Source organism: Stigmatopora nigra, chromosome 13 (assembly GCF_051989575.1).
Source record: "Stigmatopora nigra isolate UIUO_SnigA chromosome 13, RoL_Snig_1.1, whole genome shotgun sequence".
In the NCBI taxonomy this organism is placed as follows: Eukaryota; Metazoa; Chordata; class Actinopteri; order Syngnathiformes; family Syngnathidae; genus Stigmatopora; species Stigmatopora nigra.
This window is the reverse complement of record NC_135520.1, coordinates 5,033,082-5,050,910: the sequence shown is the minus strand read 5'-3', so window position 1 is coordinate 5,050,910 and position 17,829 is coordinate 5,033,082. Positions and strand designations below refer to the sequence as shown.

Sequence of the window (17,829 nt, the reverse complement as noted above, 5' to 3'; positions counted from 1 at the left end):
TTGTATATATATATATATATATATATATATATATATATATATATATATATATATATATATATATATATATATATATGTATATATATATATATATATATATATATATATATATATATATATATATATATATATATATATATATATATATATATATATATATATATATATATACATATATATATATATAGAGTTATACATACATATATACATACTTATATATGGAGTTGTACATACATATATATATATATATATATATGTATACATATATATATATATATATACATATATATATATATATATATATATATATATATATATATATATATATATATATATATATATATATATATATATATATATATATATATATATATATATATATATATATATATATATATATATATATATATATATATATATATATATATATATATATATATATATATATATATATATATATATATATATATATATATATATATATATATATATATATATACACACAACATATATACAATATATATGTATGTACAACTCCCCTAGTGGTAACTAGTAGTAACTGTATGAAAATGTCTTCAAAATCACATGTTGCATTATTGAATATCGCCAAATGAACGCAGGTGGTCAATAGAATGTACACACACTGGATGTGCCCTACATTTGGTTCACAATTCTATTACACATAAAAAAAGTCTAAAAATAAAGTTTTTTTGAATGATTGTCTGGGAGGGTGTAGAAGACGGATGAGAAAGTGAACACAACTTCTTCCGGCAACGTCATACTGGCGGGAAGTAGCAGAAACTGGGAGATAACTGGGAGATGCTGAGAGTTTAGGTGGCACTTCACGGCGTTGAAAGCTTTGTCATACACTAATATTGAAATGTCAACTTCCTCAGTATCGACGGTAATGATTCATGTTCACTCCAACTTTCATATTTGTTTTCTGGATGCTTTCTGACACGAATCTTCACAATTCCAGGGTTGTTTTGTTTTCAAGCCAAACGCCAAGAAGAAGAAAAAGTCCCACAGTTTAGGTAATGTAAGATTTTGTCTTTTCTGATAAATCCGATTGCTTGTAGTTAACACTAGAATGTCTCTAACTTGCGTTTTTCCGACAGACTATTATTTTACTCATGGTTGTGAAGGTCCCGAGACCAGTGATAAACGGTTCCGAATATTTCATGATCTATGGGACAACATCAAAACGGAAACGGAGGTATATAACACAATGATACTTTTGAATAGAGTTGTAAAGAGAATCTCTATAGATAACATTTGTTTTTAAAATCCATTCGATTAATCCATTATGTTATTACTATTATTATATTCGTGCTGTCAGATTTTACAGGATGATCTCAATCGGCGAACCTTGGACAGTTTGCTGGATTTTACCAGAAAGTGTTCTGTCACCCGCAAACACAATGATTGGGCTTCTCAGATGAGGGCCAGTGAGATTCCCACTGCGGCACTAATGCTTGGTATGATGAGTAGTAAAGTTGATCACTGTATACATATGGGGGACCAAATAGGATTTGGGTTCGAGAATTGTGATTTGCTGTTCTAGTCCTGCTAAGAATTCAAAGAACAAATAATAGATGCCATAGATTTTGGTCTTCTTCTGCACTAATTTTGAGGTGCCATACAGCTAACCAAACCCAGCCAAAGAATTACACTAAGTTTACACCACAACTTTTTTTACACCGGCATGTCTTTTTGCAAGTCTGCATGTGTGTTTCTCTGTATATTGTGAAACAAAAAAATAACACTTTATCAAAAATTAAAAACTACTTAGAATGGTTTATAGTTAATTGTACTTTTTTTTAAATGTACATATTTTATTATTTTGTTATTCTCATGTTCTCACTAGGAGTAAACATGCCAGATCATGACATGACCTTCCAGAGTCTAACTGAGCTGCTCCAACACTCTGTCACTCCTCATGTGGCTTCTGTCCAGGCTAAAGAGTGTGCAGGTAAATCCATTTACTACTTGTTTTTTTTTTAATTATTGCAAGGTTTGAATTTATTCTATGTGCTCTTTTTAAGCTTTGAAACACTTAATGAAGAGGGTCTTGCAAAGGTTGATGGACACTGAGGTGGCAGGTGATGGTGATGATGATGATGATGAAGAAGAAGAGGAGGATGAGGTAGCATTGCAGCAGAGTAACACTTCGACCCACAGAAATGTGCACTGCTCCCTAAGTGTGCTCTGTGAATGGTACAAAATGCAAACACAGGTACTATCTTTACCCACAACTACAAACCTTTTGTTCCATTTTTCTATTTTGTCCTCATTTTATTTCCTTTTATTCTGATGCCACCTTTCAGAAATCCAGCACTCCTGGAAAAAAACGCAGTTCTTCGAGCAAAGGACAACATCCCCCACTAGTAATTATTTTTAAAGATTTGGAGGCCTTCAACCATAAAGTTCTTCAAGGCTTCATTCTCATCTGCAGGTAACAAGGAATCCTTTTCAGTGTTTGTATATATGTTGCACTGTCAGTGCTAGAATTCTAGTTCAATTCTAGTGCAACTTTTCATCTCGCTGTTACTACAAGGTTGCTCCAATCTGAGAAAAGACTTTCAAAATGATCCCTTCATTTATCATCCGTGCGCACATGAAAGCAGCAGAAGACCAAAATAGAAGACAAATAGTAAAAATACATTATAAGGGAGTGTTTATCAGTTTAGAATTAACATTTTAAACATGTTTTTACTCTCCTCTGTGGCGGGTCAAGTTAAATATTTACTATATGTAAAAATAATAATAAAAAAAAATCAATAATAAATAATACAAAATAAAATTCATGCATTTCATTTGATTATCTGCTCAATCAATAATTAGGATGGATAAGTTTATCAAGATGGAAATCACTGTATAATAAGACAACTACATTAATGTCTTGTCAAATGAATCCTTATTAGTCGAATGGCAACGCTCTTTTTTTGTTTTTTACATAGTCGCTACATTGCGCATCTTCCCCTCATGTTCATCTTTGGTATTGCCACATCGCCGAGCACCATCCAGCACATGCTGCCCCATTCGGTCTCGTCACTGCTGTGCATCGAGCTCTTCCAGTCACTGTCCTGCACTCAGCATCTGGCCACTGTCATTGACAAGGTGCACATTTGTTCATATTGTGCATCAATGACTTCCAAAGTCATATTTTATTTAAGTTTTTACAAAAATCCTCATTTATTTTCCTCTATTTCATGTTTCCAGTTAATCCTCACTCCTAAATTCCCTTTTAAACTGAGTGGAAAAGTCATGCAGGTACTGATCAGCCTCTTCCTTTACCACGACTTCTCTGTGCGCAACTTCATCAAGGGTGTACAAGTATGTATCCTCTGAGAGCCATGCCATTCTAGATTATAATGTGTCTATCCATTGTTCTGCATTGCTGTTCTACAGTATAATTACAGTACAGTATAATTATAGGGGCTAATACTATGGATTTTTTTTTCTTCAGTTGGCATTACTGGAACATTTCCACTCACAACCACTCAGCGTGCTTTGCTGCAAGAAAAAGGAAGCACTGAAAAACGTTGCACATCTTAGCCATGAGGACCTTGAGATGATAAGGCAGCTCCCTTCGTTCACCAGGTATGGGGGGGGGTACTACTGATCAAAGTCTATATGGACAAAAGTTAGAAGCATGGCTGTTCAATCCTATTGCAAGGGATTCTTTGGGACATTCTTAAACTACAATTTATTTAGGTCTTTCTCCCCCCAGTACGAGCCAATTGACCTATCTTTTTTTTAAAATGGAACCAAACGTGGCCTTGGTACCCATAGTAGGCTGGGATAGGCTCCAGCACCCTCTGCGACACCCATGGTGGATGAAGAGGTTCATAAAATGAGATGAGAAAAAAAGAAACGATTTGCTTATGGTTATTGTATTGTGAGTTATTGTTTTTTCTTTCAAAGTTCCATATTATACCACTTCTAAACATTTGTGTTCATATATTGTAAGTGTAACATCAATTGACATGGCAATCTATGCTTTGAATTGCTCAGTATCTTAATGTTTCCTTAAAGGCATCTTGACAAGCAGGAATCCCAAGAGGAGGTTGAGCTGTTAAAGGATGACGGTCATTTAAAGGTACATTGTTCTATTCATTTGAACACCACATTTAACTTCACTGACATAAAAACTCATCCGAGACTTTCAACGGTTTAGGAGTTTTGCCATAACCAGATAAAGGTCCTTTATAAATACCACAAGAACTATTATTCCATGCTGAGGTGTCTTCACGCTTTGACTTCGTCGCTGCCTCGCTACCCCCTCGGAAAACAGGCAAGAAGTTGCTTCATCTCAACAAAGCATTGGTTTTTCTAAACTGTCATTGTTGCTTCGTTTTAACATTGGATTACCGTAGATCCGGGAGCTCCATTTAATTTGCCTGGAGAAGAATGTTTGGGAGACGGAGGATTACCAGTCAGCCATGAAGCTGCTTAAGTAAGCTTGGATAATTAATCTTGCATGTCTTGGTGGTTTATTTAACTGGCTAAAATGTGAGCGTTGACTGTGTTGCAAATAAGAATATATGTTCATCGACCACATTACAAACAGGCGCATGAGCTTCCATAGTAGAAACATCCCATCTCTGTCTACAATATTCTACACTATTACCAGGGATACGATATAGATAACAACATTGTTTTGGGGTAAACAAATCCTTAAACGTGTCATTTTGGGGGAAACCAATCCCAAAACGTGAATTAAACTAGAGTTGTAATATGTATTTCGGATAAGCATTAATTTTGTCACAATTACAGAGAAATAGTTAAAGACAAAACAGTGTGACTAAGCAACTCCAAGTATTTGTAATACTTTCTTTGTTTAATTGAAGACTCTAAATTGTCTCCAGGTTTTTTCTTCCCGAAATCAGAGATAAAGTCTCCTGTGAGGTTAAGTGCATAGAAAATGTATAGGATTGTTGTGATGATAGCCATTGTAACCAATAACCACTCGATAGCGCTAAAATTAGGGCCATAAATCTTTTTTACCATGACTGTTTAATGAAGTATGCTGAATCCCCTTAAGGGTGTTGGCCAAGGATGAGCTGATCATTTTGCTTCAGAGATGTGTAGACATCCTCCAGCCTTGCAGCTCAAAGAAAATGAAGATTGCCTTCGAACAGCTGGAAGAGATGCTCAGCGGATTTAAACTGTTGGACAGTGAGTTGTGAGAAGCATCTGCTCAATGCTGATTTTTCTACACTACACTGGAACATTAATGAATTTCTTTCTTCTCCGTGCAGAGTACAATGAATTGGTTCAGTCTGACAAAGTGAGTCTCACCGCTCCTGTGAAGAATCTTCAGAAGATGACTCAACTGTACCAATTGCAAAAGGTACAATACATTTCCAATGTAGAATGCTATTTTGAAAAATAAAATGATGTAATGTCTGATGCCATATCTCATTCTTTCAAAAGACTCTTCTAGAGATGAACACTTCTCGGAGGTCAAAGAAACAGAGTCCTTTTGAAAACTTACGAAGTGAAACACTTGAGTTTATTGACAGCCTTGTGAAGTGAGACATTCATTTTCGAAGTGTGACACCTTCTACCTTTCAACATGTTCTCTGTTGATTCTCTTGGTAGGAGTCACCTGTCGCCTCCAGAATCTCAGGTGCTTAATGAAGTGTACTACTACAGCTCTTCGTCGACTGTCAGACGGCACCTCAATGCTACACCGCGCACGTCCATTCAAACTGCACTTAACAGCCCATACTATTATCTTCTGGTAAGGCAATGTCACATTATATCACTATCAAGTTGATTTTGAGCATGTTCACATATGATAAAATATTGCATAATGTCTAAAAGCAAGATATTGAGTTCTTAAAAAACACCCAAGAAAAACCTTTGGTCACTTTTTAGATAATGGAAAAACATGCAGTGATAATAACACTGTTATGTTATTGGAACTATTACGCTTTGTTCTTCATATAAAGGCATGTGTGCAATGATTTTTTTTAAAAAGCAGAATAATAATTAAATTTTAAAAAATATTAGTTTTTTTAACTGAAAAAAAACCAAAAGCCATGTAGAGCTATGCTTTTCATTGAACAACAATGACATGGTTTACGACATTATTTTTAAAATTATTCATGTTGTTCTGAGTGGCTTGACCCTCTGCCATGTTGCTTCATTTTTTTATGGCCATCCAAACAGCAACCACTAGCATTTACTACTGTAAAAGAAAAAATCAGCTGTGGTGTCATGAGACTTGCTGACATTTTTATCCAATACGATGGTTTAACCACAAGTTTTGTCTTATTGGCATTTTTCATTGGGATTTTGGTCAGGTTTTGATTTATTCTCTCTTTCAAAAACAATGGACATTAGCAGAGTAAAGGTATTTTGAAAGTCTTCATTTAAAATATTTTTCTCAGGATGACAGGTTAAAAACTGAGGAAGGGAGCTTCTCTAATGCGGCACCTGACATCTGCATTGCATACAAGCTACACCTGGAGTGTGGCCGCCTGATCAACCTCTATGACTGGATGCAAGTAAGTCCAATTGTATATCTGCCCTGTATCAATAACATCACCTTTGAACTTTGCTCTGATAACATAAAAAAAGTTTTTTTCCTGCCTGTTTGTTCTGTGGATCAATGGTATTGATCCAGTGATATAACATTTGTTTGGGGTTTTCTTCCACAGGCCTACTCTACCGTGGTGTCTGGAGCAGAAGGGAATAATCCAGATTCAGAGGACTTTGGAAAAGTAGATGATATAAAACAGTATCCTTTCTCAACATGTCATTTAAAAGCACTTTTCAAGTTACAGTATCATGGGAAATATTCCTTTACAGTAATTTTCCAGTGCTCGGTTTATCAGAGCAGTTTCAGAGCTGGAATTTTTAGGCTTTATTAAGTCAACCAAACAGAAAACGGATCATGTTGCCCGACTCACGTGGGGAGGGTGTTGACAAATTGTCACAAAAACAACAGAAATAAAATATTTTTGTAGTTTTCTCCCATTAAAATTATTCAGTGGCTCAAATTTTACATTGTGGTTTAATTTTCTAAAATATTTAAGGAATGACTTGTTTATAGATGCAGTACAAGAAAACATTTGGCCTTATCACAAAGGCATAATGTAATAAATCATAATTAGGTGACAGTTACATTCCCAAACTCCTCTGCAGGATTCATTTATATTCATGGTTCATTGGTTGACTTTACGCTGACTAATTTGGCCTTCCCGAATATGACGTGTTGATAGAAAACAAGTCCATAGTGTATTCCAACTATCACCTCAACTAATTTGCTCTAACTTCTCCCCCAAATTTATGTATTTTCCTCGAATTTTGTGTATCGTAATTGTGCACATTTGTAACTTTTTCAGTGACTCATGATTCAATAACTCAATGCTTTAAATGAAGTCCTTTATTGTTTTTCTGATGGATCCAAAGTTATACTGGTAAAACAAATGAAAATAAATAAAACACTTGGTCAGGGAAGAGAATTTTTTTTGACCTACTTAATGTTTAATTACAAAAAGGAACAAACAGAAGAACGACTGCAAGCTTTCTGTTTGACAGCAAAGTCAGTGCTGCTCCAACATATTTACATGTAACAAACAGAAGAATTAACAAGCCAGAAATGCTGGAAATTGTCTCAAAGTGTGAGAATTGTCAGCAAGAACACAGGTGAAAAGAAAAAGAATCAGGGTGAGTGAGGGGGGGGCTGCTTACATCGGGAAGCACCGGGTTGTTTACAACCATTTGCCCAACCACAGAAATATGGCACGGTTAAGAAAGTTTCATTTAAACTAAAACTGAATCTCGTAACAACGATGCACGTTTTTAGGTGTCTGTATTTAATCCTTTCTTGAGGTGTCACACGATCCGCAAGCAGTGAGGCGGCAGTCCTGTGCGCTCAGGAAACATCTGGAGAAGAAAAGCAGATGAACTCAAGTCAGAAAACAGATGCACAACCAAACTCTCCCTTGTGGGTTTGAGGATATGGGAACATTGGATGGATAGCACTCACAGCTTGCAGGTTGTTCTCCAAATCGTCGCATTAGTTGATCGTGCGTGAACTTCACAAAGGTGTCGTATTGTTCTACAATGACAAGAGTAAAATTGGATTGGGTGAGTATTTTTAGAATTACTATTAAAATATATCTACAAGTGTAACAAACAAATTGCTTGTCAATTCTGAGAAATTAAGGAAATGCAGTTGTTAATACTTAAAGATTCACTGATTTAGCAAAGTATGATTTTTACTATGGTATTGGACAATGGAATGCCTTTATAACTAGTTAAAATAAATTGAGTATTCAGATCATGAGTTTTGGAAATTTCTATCATATCATATAGTTTCCCATAGAATGTTTATTTTTATTAAAGTATTTTTTCAGTGTCGAGTGTTACGATGTGAAACCAACCTGCTAGTTTGGATGTCATTGTCTCCTCATACTCCTCCCGCACCTTCTCTTCTCGTTCTTTCAGCAGACGTTCACAGATCATCCCAACTTGTTTGAGGGTAAATAGCGGCTGCTCCTTCCTTGACGGGGAAATACCCCCAGAGGGTGTCGCTGCAAAAGTCAGATAAGCATATTTAAAGTGAGTAAAATTTTATTTTAAAAAATAGGTCAAAATAATTAGTGTGCCTTGGAAAGAAAAGCTTGAGATTAACGCAACACGAAAAACTGTGAAAAGAAAGAATTGAAATCATAATCGGGCCATTGAGGGAATTTGGTTAGAATTCGAAACTGGTCCTGTGTTTACTTGTTAAGAGCTTCAAAGGTCAGGAGGTCTTACTGTATTGATTTTTAATAACTGGGAAAGAAATTAGTACGGGGAATAATATGGTTTTAATGTGTGTTTTTGTCTGTTTTGGCAGGTTGGCTTTTTGACTCTCACAGTTGAAAATGTTTGATCTTTGAACCTAACATGTTGCCAAACGCCTTCAAAGGATCTAAGGATTTTGAGGGAATGGAGCCATGCTGAAAACTTGCCTTCTGACTGAAATAAGGTTCACAAATCTAAAAAGATCGTTCAAAATGAACAAACAACGTATTACATGTTGGAAATGCCTCGACCAACCTGACATGGTGGACAGGGATGGAGGGGATTCTGGAGCACAACAGCACTCTTGTGGTTGGTAACCTCCTGCCTCTAGATGTTTCCTTTTTTGTATGCGTTTGTACTCTTGCTTGATGCTGTGGAGGATTTGTTCTAGACGACAAAAAGAGAAGTAGGCAACACATATTTAGTTCTCGGGGCTGAACAACAGGTTGCTTAGGCCTGTGGGCTTAAACTTTGCTAGCTCGTAGGAAGATTATACCTGCGCTCAGTCGGGATGTCGATTCCCCAAATGGCGAGGGCTCCATGCTCAGATACTTCCTGGGAGACGAAGACGATGGAGACACGGGGACGCATCTTCGTCTTTTGGGGGAAGCGGGACTCAAGAGCGGATCGAAATCCATGGTCCTTTTTAGGGTAGCTCCACACGCCATTGCTTTAAACTGATCAAAAAGGAGGAAGACGTGTACAATCAGACTCAAACTCAAGAGAATACATATTGTCAGACATTTACAGTGAGATCAGGGATTTGCCGTCGTAGACAACTTGTCATCGTGAAATGCTTAGCTAAACCCACACAGCGCCGCTTTATCGGGCACATGATAATCATGTTGCGCAGCTGAGCCTTTAAATAGGTGCTAACACGCTAACGTTAGCCCCAGCGGCTAGCTACTAATAACAGAAAACAAAGCGAATATTAGCTCTAGCTGATCGGTTCTACTTTTATTTCCAGGTCTTACCTTGTAGAGGAGAGAGTCTTGTCCAGCCGTTGATTTGTCTTTAAAGTGTTGCTTCCTGAAAAAAAAGTTGCGGAAGCTCGCAGCCCAGCAACGGGCTGACTGCCTGAGATAGCGGTGCTAACGTTAGCAGCCAGCAGACGCGACTCTGCTCGGTTGCTTGTTGTCGATACGATCGGCGTCCCTGAACTGGTGACGTTTCACATGACCTCACTGCAATGCATTCTGGGGCTTGTAGTAAAGAGCGCACTCAAAGATAGATGAAACACGGTGTCTGTTGTTTTAACTTCTTTAAATTCTCTGACGTGGCTACCTCGTGTTTTTCCCGGTGTTTTCCCCTGACATCGTGAGCAAAGTGACTTTAATGTCAATAGTCTGGTAGTTAAACGTAAGTAAAGACGAAATATGTGCGTGTGTGTGTTACCACAAGAGGTCGGTATTCGACTTAATTTCAGTGAATGTCCAATGTTTTTTAACTGGGAGGGCTGGAATGGTTTCTGCCAGTACCCTCACTTAAAATAGATTAGATGAAAAAGCAGCTAGCTAGCTAAAATTAGATAATTTCCCCAACTTTTATAGGAGTGAATTTGAGTGTGGATAGTTGTATGTGCTTCGCGATTGACAAGACTTTCCTGTGTGTAACCTACTCAAGCAATGTAGAAAATATAGATATTCAAATTACCCTTCCTTAATTAGTTTATGAAATTGCCATTCATTTATTGATTATCTTTAGGCTTTTGTCATTTCTTAATATTTGTGCTATATGAATAATGTCTGGCCTTGGTGTGGTCATTATATTGGTATGTTTGCAAGGCCCTTGTGGTATTTGAATTTTCTCTGTGTACTTGTTGAAGTGTTATTATCACAAAAATAATCTACCGTGAGTCACACAGCTCAACAATTATTGAAAAAAAAGGAACGTTGTGGATCAGCATTCCTAAAAATGATAGAACTGGGGGAAAGAATCTGGCACAGGGTGTATAATTCAATAGGAAAACAATTAGTATAGACAAGTACACTCGTAGAAGTAGATACACATGGTTGGTGGAATTTCATATTTTTATTATATAAAAATCACCTGTTGTTTTCACAAAATTAAGTGTAAGAAAAGTGCATATTTATCAAGCACATAGAAAAAGACATATTTACCAAGGATGTAATGGCACAAAGAATGATTGACATCAAAATCACTCTTACAATAATTTTACAAGCATACTGAACATACCAGTAAATACTGAAAATTTCTAATATAAAAAAAAATCTACGCATAGTTAGCAGTTTTTCTCTTTGCAAAACATAGATTAAAATTCCAGTTAACAAGTTGTAAAATGCCAAACAGATCTTAGCTACTTACCTATAACTCCATTCAAATTATATATGCTAGTTTCTATCAAGTCATTTAGAATTGCAGTTTTCCAATTAACATTTTGGACAATAGCCACACTATTGCCATGTGACAGAGAATGAAGTTAATTGGTCATATACTGTATGTACTCCACATTGGTCCTGCATATTACGCAATTGTGAGAACAAAATCTCAAGAGTCACAATATTTCACCCACAACAATAAATGAAATAGATAAATAAATAAATTAATAAATAAATAAATAAACTAAGCATATTGCATTAATTAGAAACACGTCCAGTGCCTAATTGGATCCTATAAAATGTATATTTTTTTTGCAAAAAGGGCGGAATCAATGATCAAAGTCAATCTCCAGGATTCTTCAGCCCAAAAACAATTGCTGAAAGAGTAGTCAGTACTACACATTAGTCATAAAACCCTTTAGCCACAGTCAAAAGGAAGTCACACTGAATCTGCACTATTAGTTTGATCTGTCACTCCAGAAATATAGACTTGGGCCACTTTAACTCTGGTGGTTGTACCGCTGCTACTGCTGTCTTTTCCCCTGGCGCTCCTGCTGTTCCAGTCACTTTCCCTGCTGTTGTTTAAAGTGTGGGCACTTGTCCCACACAAACGACAGATATTTCCAAAGGCCCTGCGCAGGTCCTTGCTCCTCATGGCGTAAATGACAGGGTTGATGGTGGAGTTGAGCAAGCATAGCATGCTACAGAAGGCGAACACAGTCTTGATGAAGTTATTCACTTTGCCCAGGAGGTCGTACACCATAATGGTTAGAAGGGGGCCCCAGCAAAGCATGAGAGCCGCCAAGATGAGGATGAGGGTCTTGGCCAGACGGAGGTCCATGCGAGCCTGCTCAGGCCTCACTGTCTGAACTTTTGTTCCCTCTGCTGTGTAGACAATGATGCTCCTCTGGGAGGTGCGGTTCAGCATGCGGACAGCATGGTGGTGCGATTTCCACAGGATGAACATGTAGGCGTAGATGATGAATATCAGGAGGATGCTCGTCATCCCGATCCAGAGCATCAGATACCTTTGATCAATGAGGGGGAAAATATCTGAGCATACTGAGTTGAGGCGTTTGCAATTCCAGCCCAGCAGAGGCAGCAGCGCAAACATAATAGACAAGCTCCACATTACGCTGAAAGCAACAATTGCTTTAGTTTTGGTCACGATGCGTTTATACGCCATTGGCCTGTGGATGGAGATGTAACGGTCGATGGCGGTGAGGAAAAGGCTGCCGACGGAAGCAGTGAATGATGCAATGACGCCAGCTAACTTGAAGAGGAAAACCTCAGGACTGTCTTTTCTGTGAAGAATGTGGAAGTCCAGGAAGCTGTAGACAAAAATGATGCTCCCAATGAGATCCGCCACAGCCAAGCTTCCTATAAAGTGGTAGGATGGTCTGGATCGGAGGGTCTGTGATTGCAGGATGACACACAGCACTACCAAGTTCTCTAGCACTGTGAATGTACCCAAAGTGAGGGCCAAGATGGCAATGGCCAACTGCTGGGCAGGAGTCAAGATCATAAAACACTCCATGTTGTCCACAAACTTTTCCTCGCACTGTGCTGATATCTCATCAGTTCCATTTGTCAGCAGAAAGGTAGACATATTGGTAGGCACAACGGGTATGAAAGTGCTGTAAAGGACCTTGTTTGTGTTACTAATGGAGGCAGAGTGTATTTTTTCAGAGCGGAATCCATGTTTAGATGAACTGTCTTCATAGACAGCATCATTGGAGCCCAGGTATGAAACGATTGTTGTCAGAGTGCTCATGGTGGTACTCGACAGCCTTTGCTGCTTCTTGATTGGGAGATGGTGTCAAGGAAGGTCAGTGGACTGCTTTGTAAAAAAATCTAAAAATAATAGAAAATGATTTTTTTTTTTTATGCAGAAATCCATTATATGATCATGTCATTCTTCAAACTCCCATACACAGGAGATACTTTAATTTGGAGCAATGTATACTAATAGTACAGTATATCATTGTTTATGTAAACACACTAGAAACAATTGGCACAGACTCCAGCTCCCAGTAGCACTTGAAAAAAAATGAATGTGAATGAGAAATTTGAACCAGGTGATGGAATGGATTCAAAGAAGACACAGTTGAGAACTTTCCAATTATTTACTTTAAAAGTACCCCATAATGCATGTCAGTTTTCCCTACTGTAAAATATACCTACGCCAAAGAACATTACCCTGGTTTTAGAATTCTCAAGATCATTAAATTTCTTTTTAAATGCAGATATTTAGTCACATCTTTTGCATGTGTATTTACTAATGATGAGGTTGTTATCGTGTCCTCCAAAATACAAATGAGACAGACAAAGCAATATGTTAAAGTGTTAAAAGATGCATGCTAATGTCATTGTATTTCCTGGGGGTGAATCAGTGCAGCAGCCAGCTGACAGTTGAGCAGACAATAGTGAGAAAGTGAACAGTTGATGACAAGGATGCGTAGCCTCAGGGGAAATCATTGCATTAACTATGTAGGACAGCCAAGGCTTGCTTATCAATTAAAAGGAGGTCATTCAACATGAGGGGTTTTTAATTCAACAATCATCACTTTAATGAAGTGTCAAAATGTCTACAGAGCCATTTCAATTTTGGATGAATTCAATTAGTAGAAAATATGGTTTTGCCTAAAACATTGTATGGATGCTTTATTTACTTCTGCATTGGTTAAACCTCTTAATTTTAATTTTCCCTTTTACACCTCCATTTTTTTAAAAAAAACACTAAAAATTATCACTTTCCCTTTCATTTCTTCACCATTCCAACTAACATTACAAAGTAAAATAACAATTGCAAATTACTGTCAACTTTGAGGTTTTTTAATTCGTCCTTTCATTCATTTCATTTTTAATTGGTTCCTGAGATGTATTCTTAATTGCTGTAAAAAATAATCATAATGTCATCAATACAGGAGCAATCTAAAACAATTGTAAATACTTTTTAAAAACCTTAGCACAAAAGAGTACCTAAAATCTCAAAATTGACGTCAACACTTGAAAATGCAAACAAGTTCTCAAATAATAACATAAATCCACATACCTGACTTTGCACATGTCCATAGTTTACCACTGATATAAAGAGTGATTTATTAAAGTGATAAACTTAATCCACCACAAAATAAATGAACAAAAAGGTACTTCCGAATTTTTTTGGGGATCACTTGTCTGTTGTTTAGGTTGACTCAGATGAGGATGTCAGTAGAAATAGAAGCGGGCAGGCATCTCATGGGGATTTGTGTGTGTGTGTGTGTGTGTGTGTGTGTGTGTGTGTGTGTGTGTGTGTGTGTGTGTGTGTGTGTGCGTGTGCGTGTGCGCGTTTGTGGTCACGTGGTATCACTTGCACGTAAAGCAAATCAGCGCACACTCTTTCCCAGTTTGGCACCCAAACTACCTTGTTATTAAAAAAAATATAGGAGGCAACCACATGCACACATACATAATGCATAATGGAATTAAAAAATGTAGACCCAAAATGTGGATAAAAACAAAAAGAAAGAATAATGTAATCGACACTTGTTTTTGTAATTGAGGACATGAGATGAATTTAATGGAGCTTTTGACGTAAAGAATATGAAGTACAGTTATGCATATCACAATCCAATAATAGGTAAGCTTTTTGACATTGGTAAAGTAGTTTTACTTGTATTCTTTTATGGAAGCATGTATATTTCCAAATTTCTTCTGTAAACAAAACAAATTTAAGACACTTGTGCCTTGAGTTTCTTCTACCCAAGCTTTCCATAATATACTACAAAAAATGTAACAGAGTAAAATGTGTTTTTATTGGCGAGAATATCTTCGCAGGATGTGTGTAACTAAGTGAAATGGGTTTATGGAGGGATTCATTCAACCAGTAAATTAAAATAACAGGATTGTGTGTGTTGGCAACAAATGTACACTTGTCAAGATTTGTACTACCTACGGTAATTAGGATTGTAATTGAAGTTACAAAATCAAGTAAAAGTGACTTGCTTCAATGTTTCAATTTATGAACATTTATTGTTCTTTGTTGCTCTCTAACTAAAAAAAAATTGTTTAGCTCTGCTACACATTGAAAGCGCCTTTCCATTTCTGTCATGTGCAGCTGCACAGTTATTTCCACTATTTTCTTCCAGCACCCTCATTGCCCAAATTACATTGCCCAAATTACATGCCTCTTGTCATGGATTGTACATGCCATGTGGCAAACCAGTTGCATGTTATCCTGCAGAACTGTTAATCACTCGTGACACTGTCATATATGTATATATATATACATACATATATATCAAGCCAATTTATTATCTTAGTAAATTATTGTGTGAATTCCAGGTTTATGCAAAAAGAAGGCTGTAAATCATGTTGTTCTTGAGTTGAATAAGATTATGCTTTGACATTGAAAACAACTAATTATCATATCAAACACTATGTGAAGTTATCCATAATAATAAACAGCATCATCATTTCTCTCAGGAAGAAATAGTATTCTCAGCACAATGCTGCCTAGCAAATGATCAAAGTTTTGCGATGTTCTAATATTGATCGCTCTGAGAAGTGGATGCCATTACTTTGTTTGTCTCTGTCAGTGAATGCAACAGGCAGCTTAGCACAATTGATTTTGTCAGCTTGCCTTTGAACCGGTCAATATTCATCAGTTTTTTTTTCTTAGTGCTATCACATTTTTTTAACGTTTACTAAGGAAGAAGAAAAAAAAAAAGAATAGTGGATTTCAGCATCTTTGCAAACCAAACTGTTGTACGACCACAGATCCGCTTTTCTAGTAGTTACTATGTGCAATCATGGCTGGATACAATCCTCCACTCATCATGGTACTAGAAGAAACACTAAAGTGGATGCACTGTCTCTGAAGTATTTTTAAGGGGTTGGCAAGGGAGATGCTATGGCTGTGATCTCTTAACTAGTTCTTCAGACACGGAAAAATGCATTCAAAATAAATAAAGAAATTTTGTCAATGCCGGGAAAGCAAAAGCTAGCAGGTATAATGTAATCTGATATGTACAAAAAAAACTTTTTAGAAAAGTAACAAGTGCAGATTGTTTGTTCTATCGAAATATATTCCTGATAACCTTGAGCATTTATAAACAGGACCGCGGTTAACAAATCTAACCATCTATCTGAAAGCAGAATAGTTGATTTTCTCACACTTTGGCCAATAGCAAGCATGCATCTCTTTCATGCACCATTTAGTCACATCAAGATCTAGTTTATCTGAGCTGAACACAAGAGTAATCACAAAGACTTAGCATGCGGTTCAGTGAATGCTTTCTCGTGGAAACACTATGCAAATGAGTGCTCCGGGCACACAGGCACACACACACACACACACACACACACACACACACACACACACACACACACACACACACACACACACACACACACACACACACACACACACACACAGCTCCAATTTAAGATCATTCCTCATATATTTGGTCCAGTGTTGGCACCAGTAAGCAGGAGCACTTCCAGAGTTCCACATAATGATCCTTTTGCCTGCTAGGGAATGAAATCATGATATGATCATGAAATGTTGCACGAATAAGAATTGGAAAGTTTCAGGCCCCAAGCCATTTAAGAGTTATTCCTCCATGAGCCAGACCAGAGCAACAGTGTATAATCTCTTTGGCCTGGACGCAGGTGCAGAGCTTCCCAGACTGACAAGAAACCCAAATGGGCTTGACTGCGGTGACGCAAATGTGGCTTTGCCAGAAACCACTAGGCCATTTTCTGTCAGCTACGTGACAACTTACATGTGAAATGGTTTTGTGTTTTTTTCCCCTTTTGTTTTTAGATATATATTATACTATATATTTTTTACCTTTACAAACATATGTATGACATTTCAAAACTGTAATATAAGTGTTAAAATGAACAATATCTTTGTTTGGGAACAGATTCACATAAATGCAATACAAACAAGTGCTATGCCAAAAAGACAGCTGCAATTACTAACCAATACAACAACAACAACATCTCTAGTGCATTTCAGGGGTGTCAAACTCAGTTTGGTTCACCGGTCACATTCATGCCAACTATATCTCATGTGGGCTGGACTGATTTTTGTATTTTTTTTAGGTAAAAAGAAAGTTAACTTAAAGCTGTCTGATGGTGTAGTGTTTTACTCGCCTGACTTGGGTGTGGGCAGACACGGGCTTGATTTCCACTGATGGTGGTGTGATTGTGAGTGCGAATGGTTGTCGGCTTTGCAGCTGGCCACCGATTTAGTTTTCAGTCTTCCGTTTTCATCATGAAAACACAGCCAATATATTCTTGTCTGGTTATTTTGCATTCCAGTTCCAGCATTGTGTTAACATGACATAATAATGACTTTCCAATTGCTTTGGAATTTTGGTTCCTGATGTTTGGTAATTGTGAGAGGTGGAAAAGTAGCGCTGACAGAGCCTACTAATTATATTCTAGATTTCTTTTCAATTTATTTGACTTCATTTTTTGAACAGCGGTGATGACTTTAGAATTAAAGCCATAAAAAAGATGTTTTTTTTCTCACAGCAGATGCAGCAGTAGGTGGCGCTTATGTTTGTGGCAAATACTAACAAAGAACGTTTGGCAGGCATTCATCTTTAATTATATTTATTATTCATCCATTCATTCATTTTCTGAACCCCTTATCCTCGCAGGGGGTCCTGAAGGCCGGAGGCGAGGA

The 17,829-nt window shown here is 37.0% G+C and overlaps 3 protein-coding genes across 3 annotated transcripts; 1 reads left to right on the top strand and 2 right to left on the bottom strand.

Annotated features, from left to right (window-relative positions):
- Positions 1 to 653: 653 nt before the first annotated feature.
- Positions 654 to 6,985, top strand: orc3 (origin recognition complex, subunit 3). Its single transcript, XM_077731564.1, has 20 exons — positions 654 to 904; positions 980 to 1,034; positions 1,119 to 1,216; positions 1,340 to 1,478; positions 1,868 to 1,972; positions 2,046 to 2,236; positions 2,328 to 2,455; positions 2,961 to 3,120; positions 3,223 to 3,336; positions 3,470 to 3,603; positions 4,039 to 4,102; positions 4,181 to 4,297; positions 4,380 to 4,459; positions 5,048 to 5,181; positions 5,265 to 5,356; positions 5,440 to 5,537; positions 5,608 to 5,749; positions 6,402 to 6,518; positions 6,672 to 6,751; positions 6,834 to 6,985. Exons 1-20 carry the CDS (start codon positions 881 to 883, stop codon positions 6,937 to 6,939), a joined length of 2,178 nt encoding a protein of 725 aa, XP_077587690.1. The 5' UTR covers positions 654 to 880; the 3' UTR covers positions 6,940 to 6,985.
- A 392-nt stretch (positions 6,986 to 7,377) lies between these two features.
- On the bottom strand, positions 7,378 to 9,980 carry LOC144206543 (akirin-2-like). The gene is made up of 6 exons (XM_077731565.1): positions 9,783 to 9,980; positions 9,305 to 9,485; positions 9,064 to 9,195; positions 8,403 to 8,552; positions 8,006 to 8,077; positions 7,378 to 7,902 (listed from the first exon to the last, which is right to left on the bottom strand). The coding sequence occupies exons 2-6, from the start codon at positions 9,474 to 9,476 to the stop codon at positions 7,892 to 7,894; spliced, it is 537 nt and encodes a 178-aa protein (XP_077587691.1). The 5' UTR covers positions 9,477 to 9,485; positions 9,783 to 9,980; the 3' UTR covers positions 7,378 to 7,891.
- Positions 9,981 to 10,890: 910 nt separating this feature from the next.
- On the bottom strand, positions 10,891 to 12,992 carry LOC144206407 (cannabinoid receptor type 1B-like). Its single transcript, XM_077731384.1, has one exon. The coding sequence runs from the start codon at positions 12,919 to 12,921 to the stop codon at positions 11,587 to 11,589; it is 1,335 nt and encodes a 444-aa protein (XP_077587510.1). The 5' UTR covers positions 12,922 to 12,992; the 3' UTR covers positions 10,891 to 11,586.
- Between the last annotated feature and the right edge of the window lie 4,837 nt (positions 12,993 to 17,829).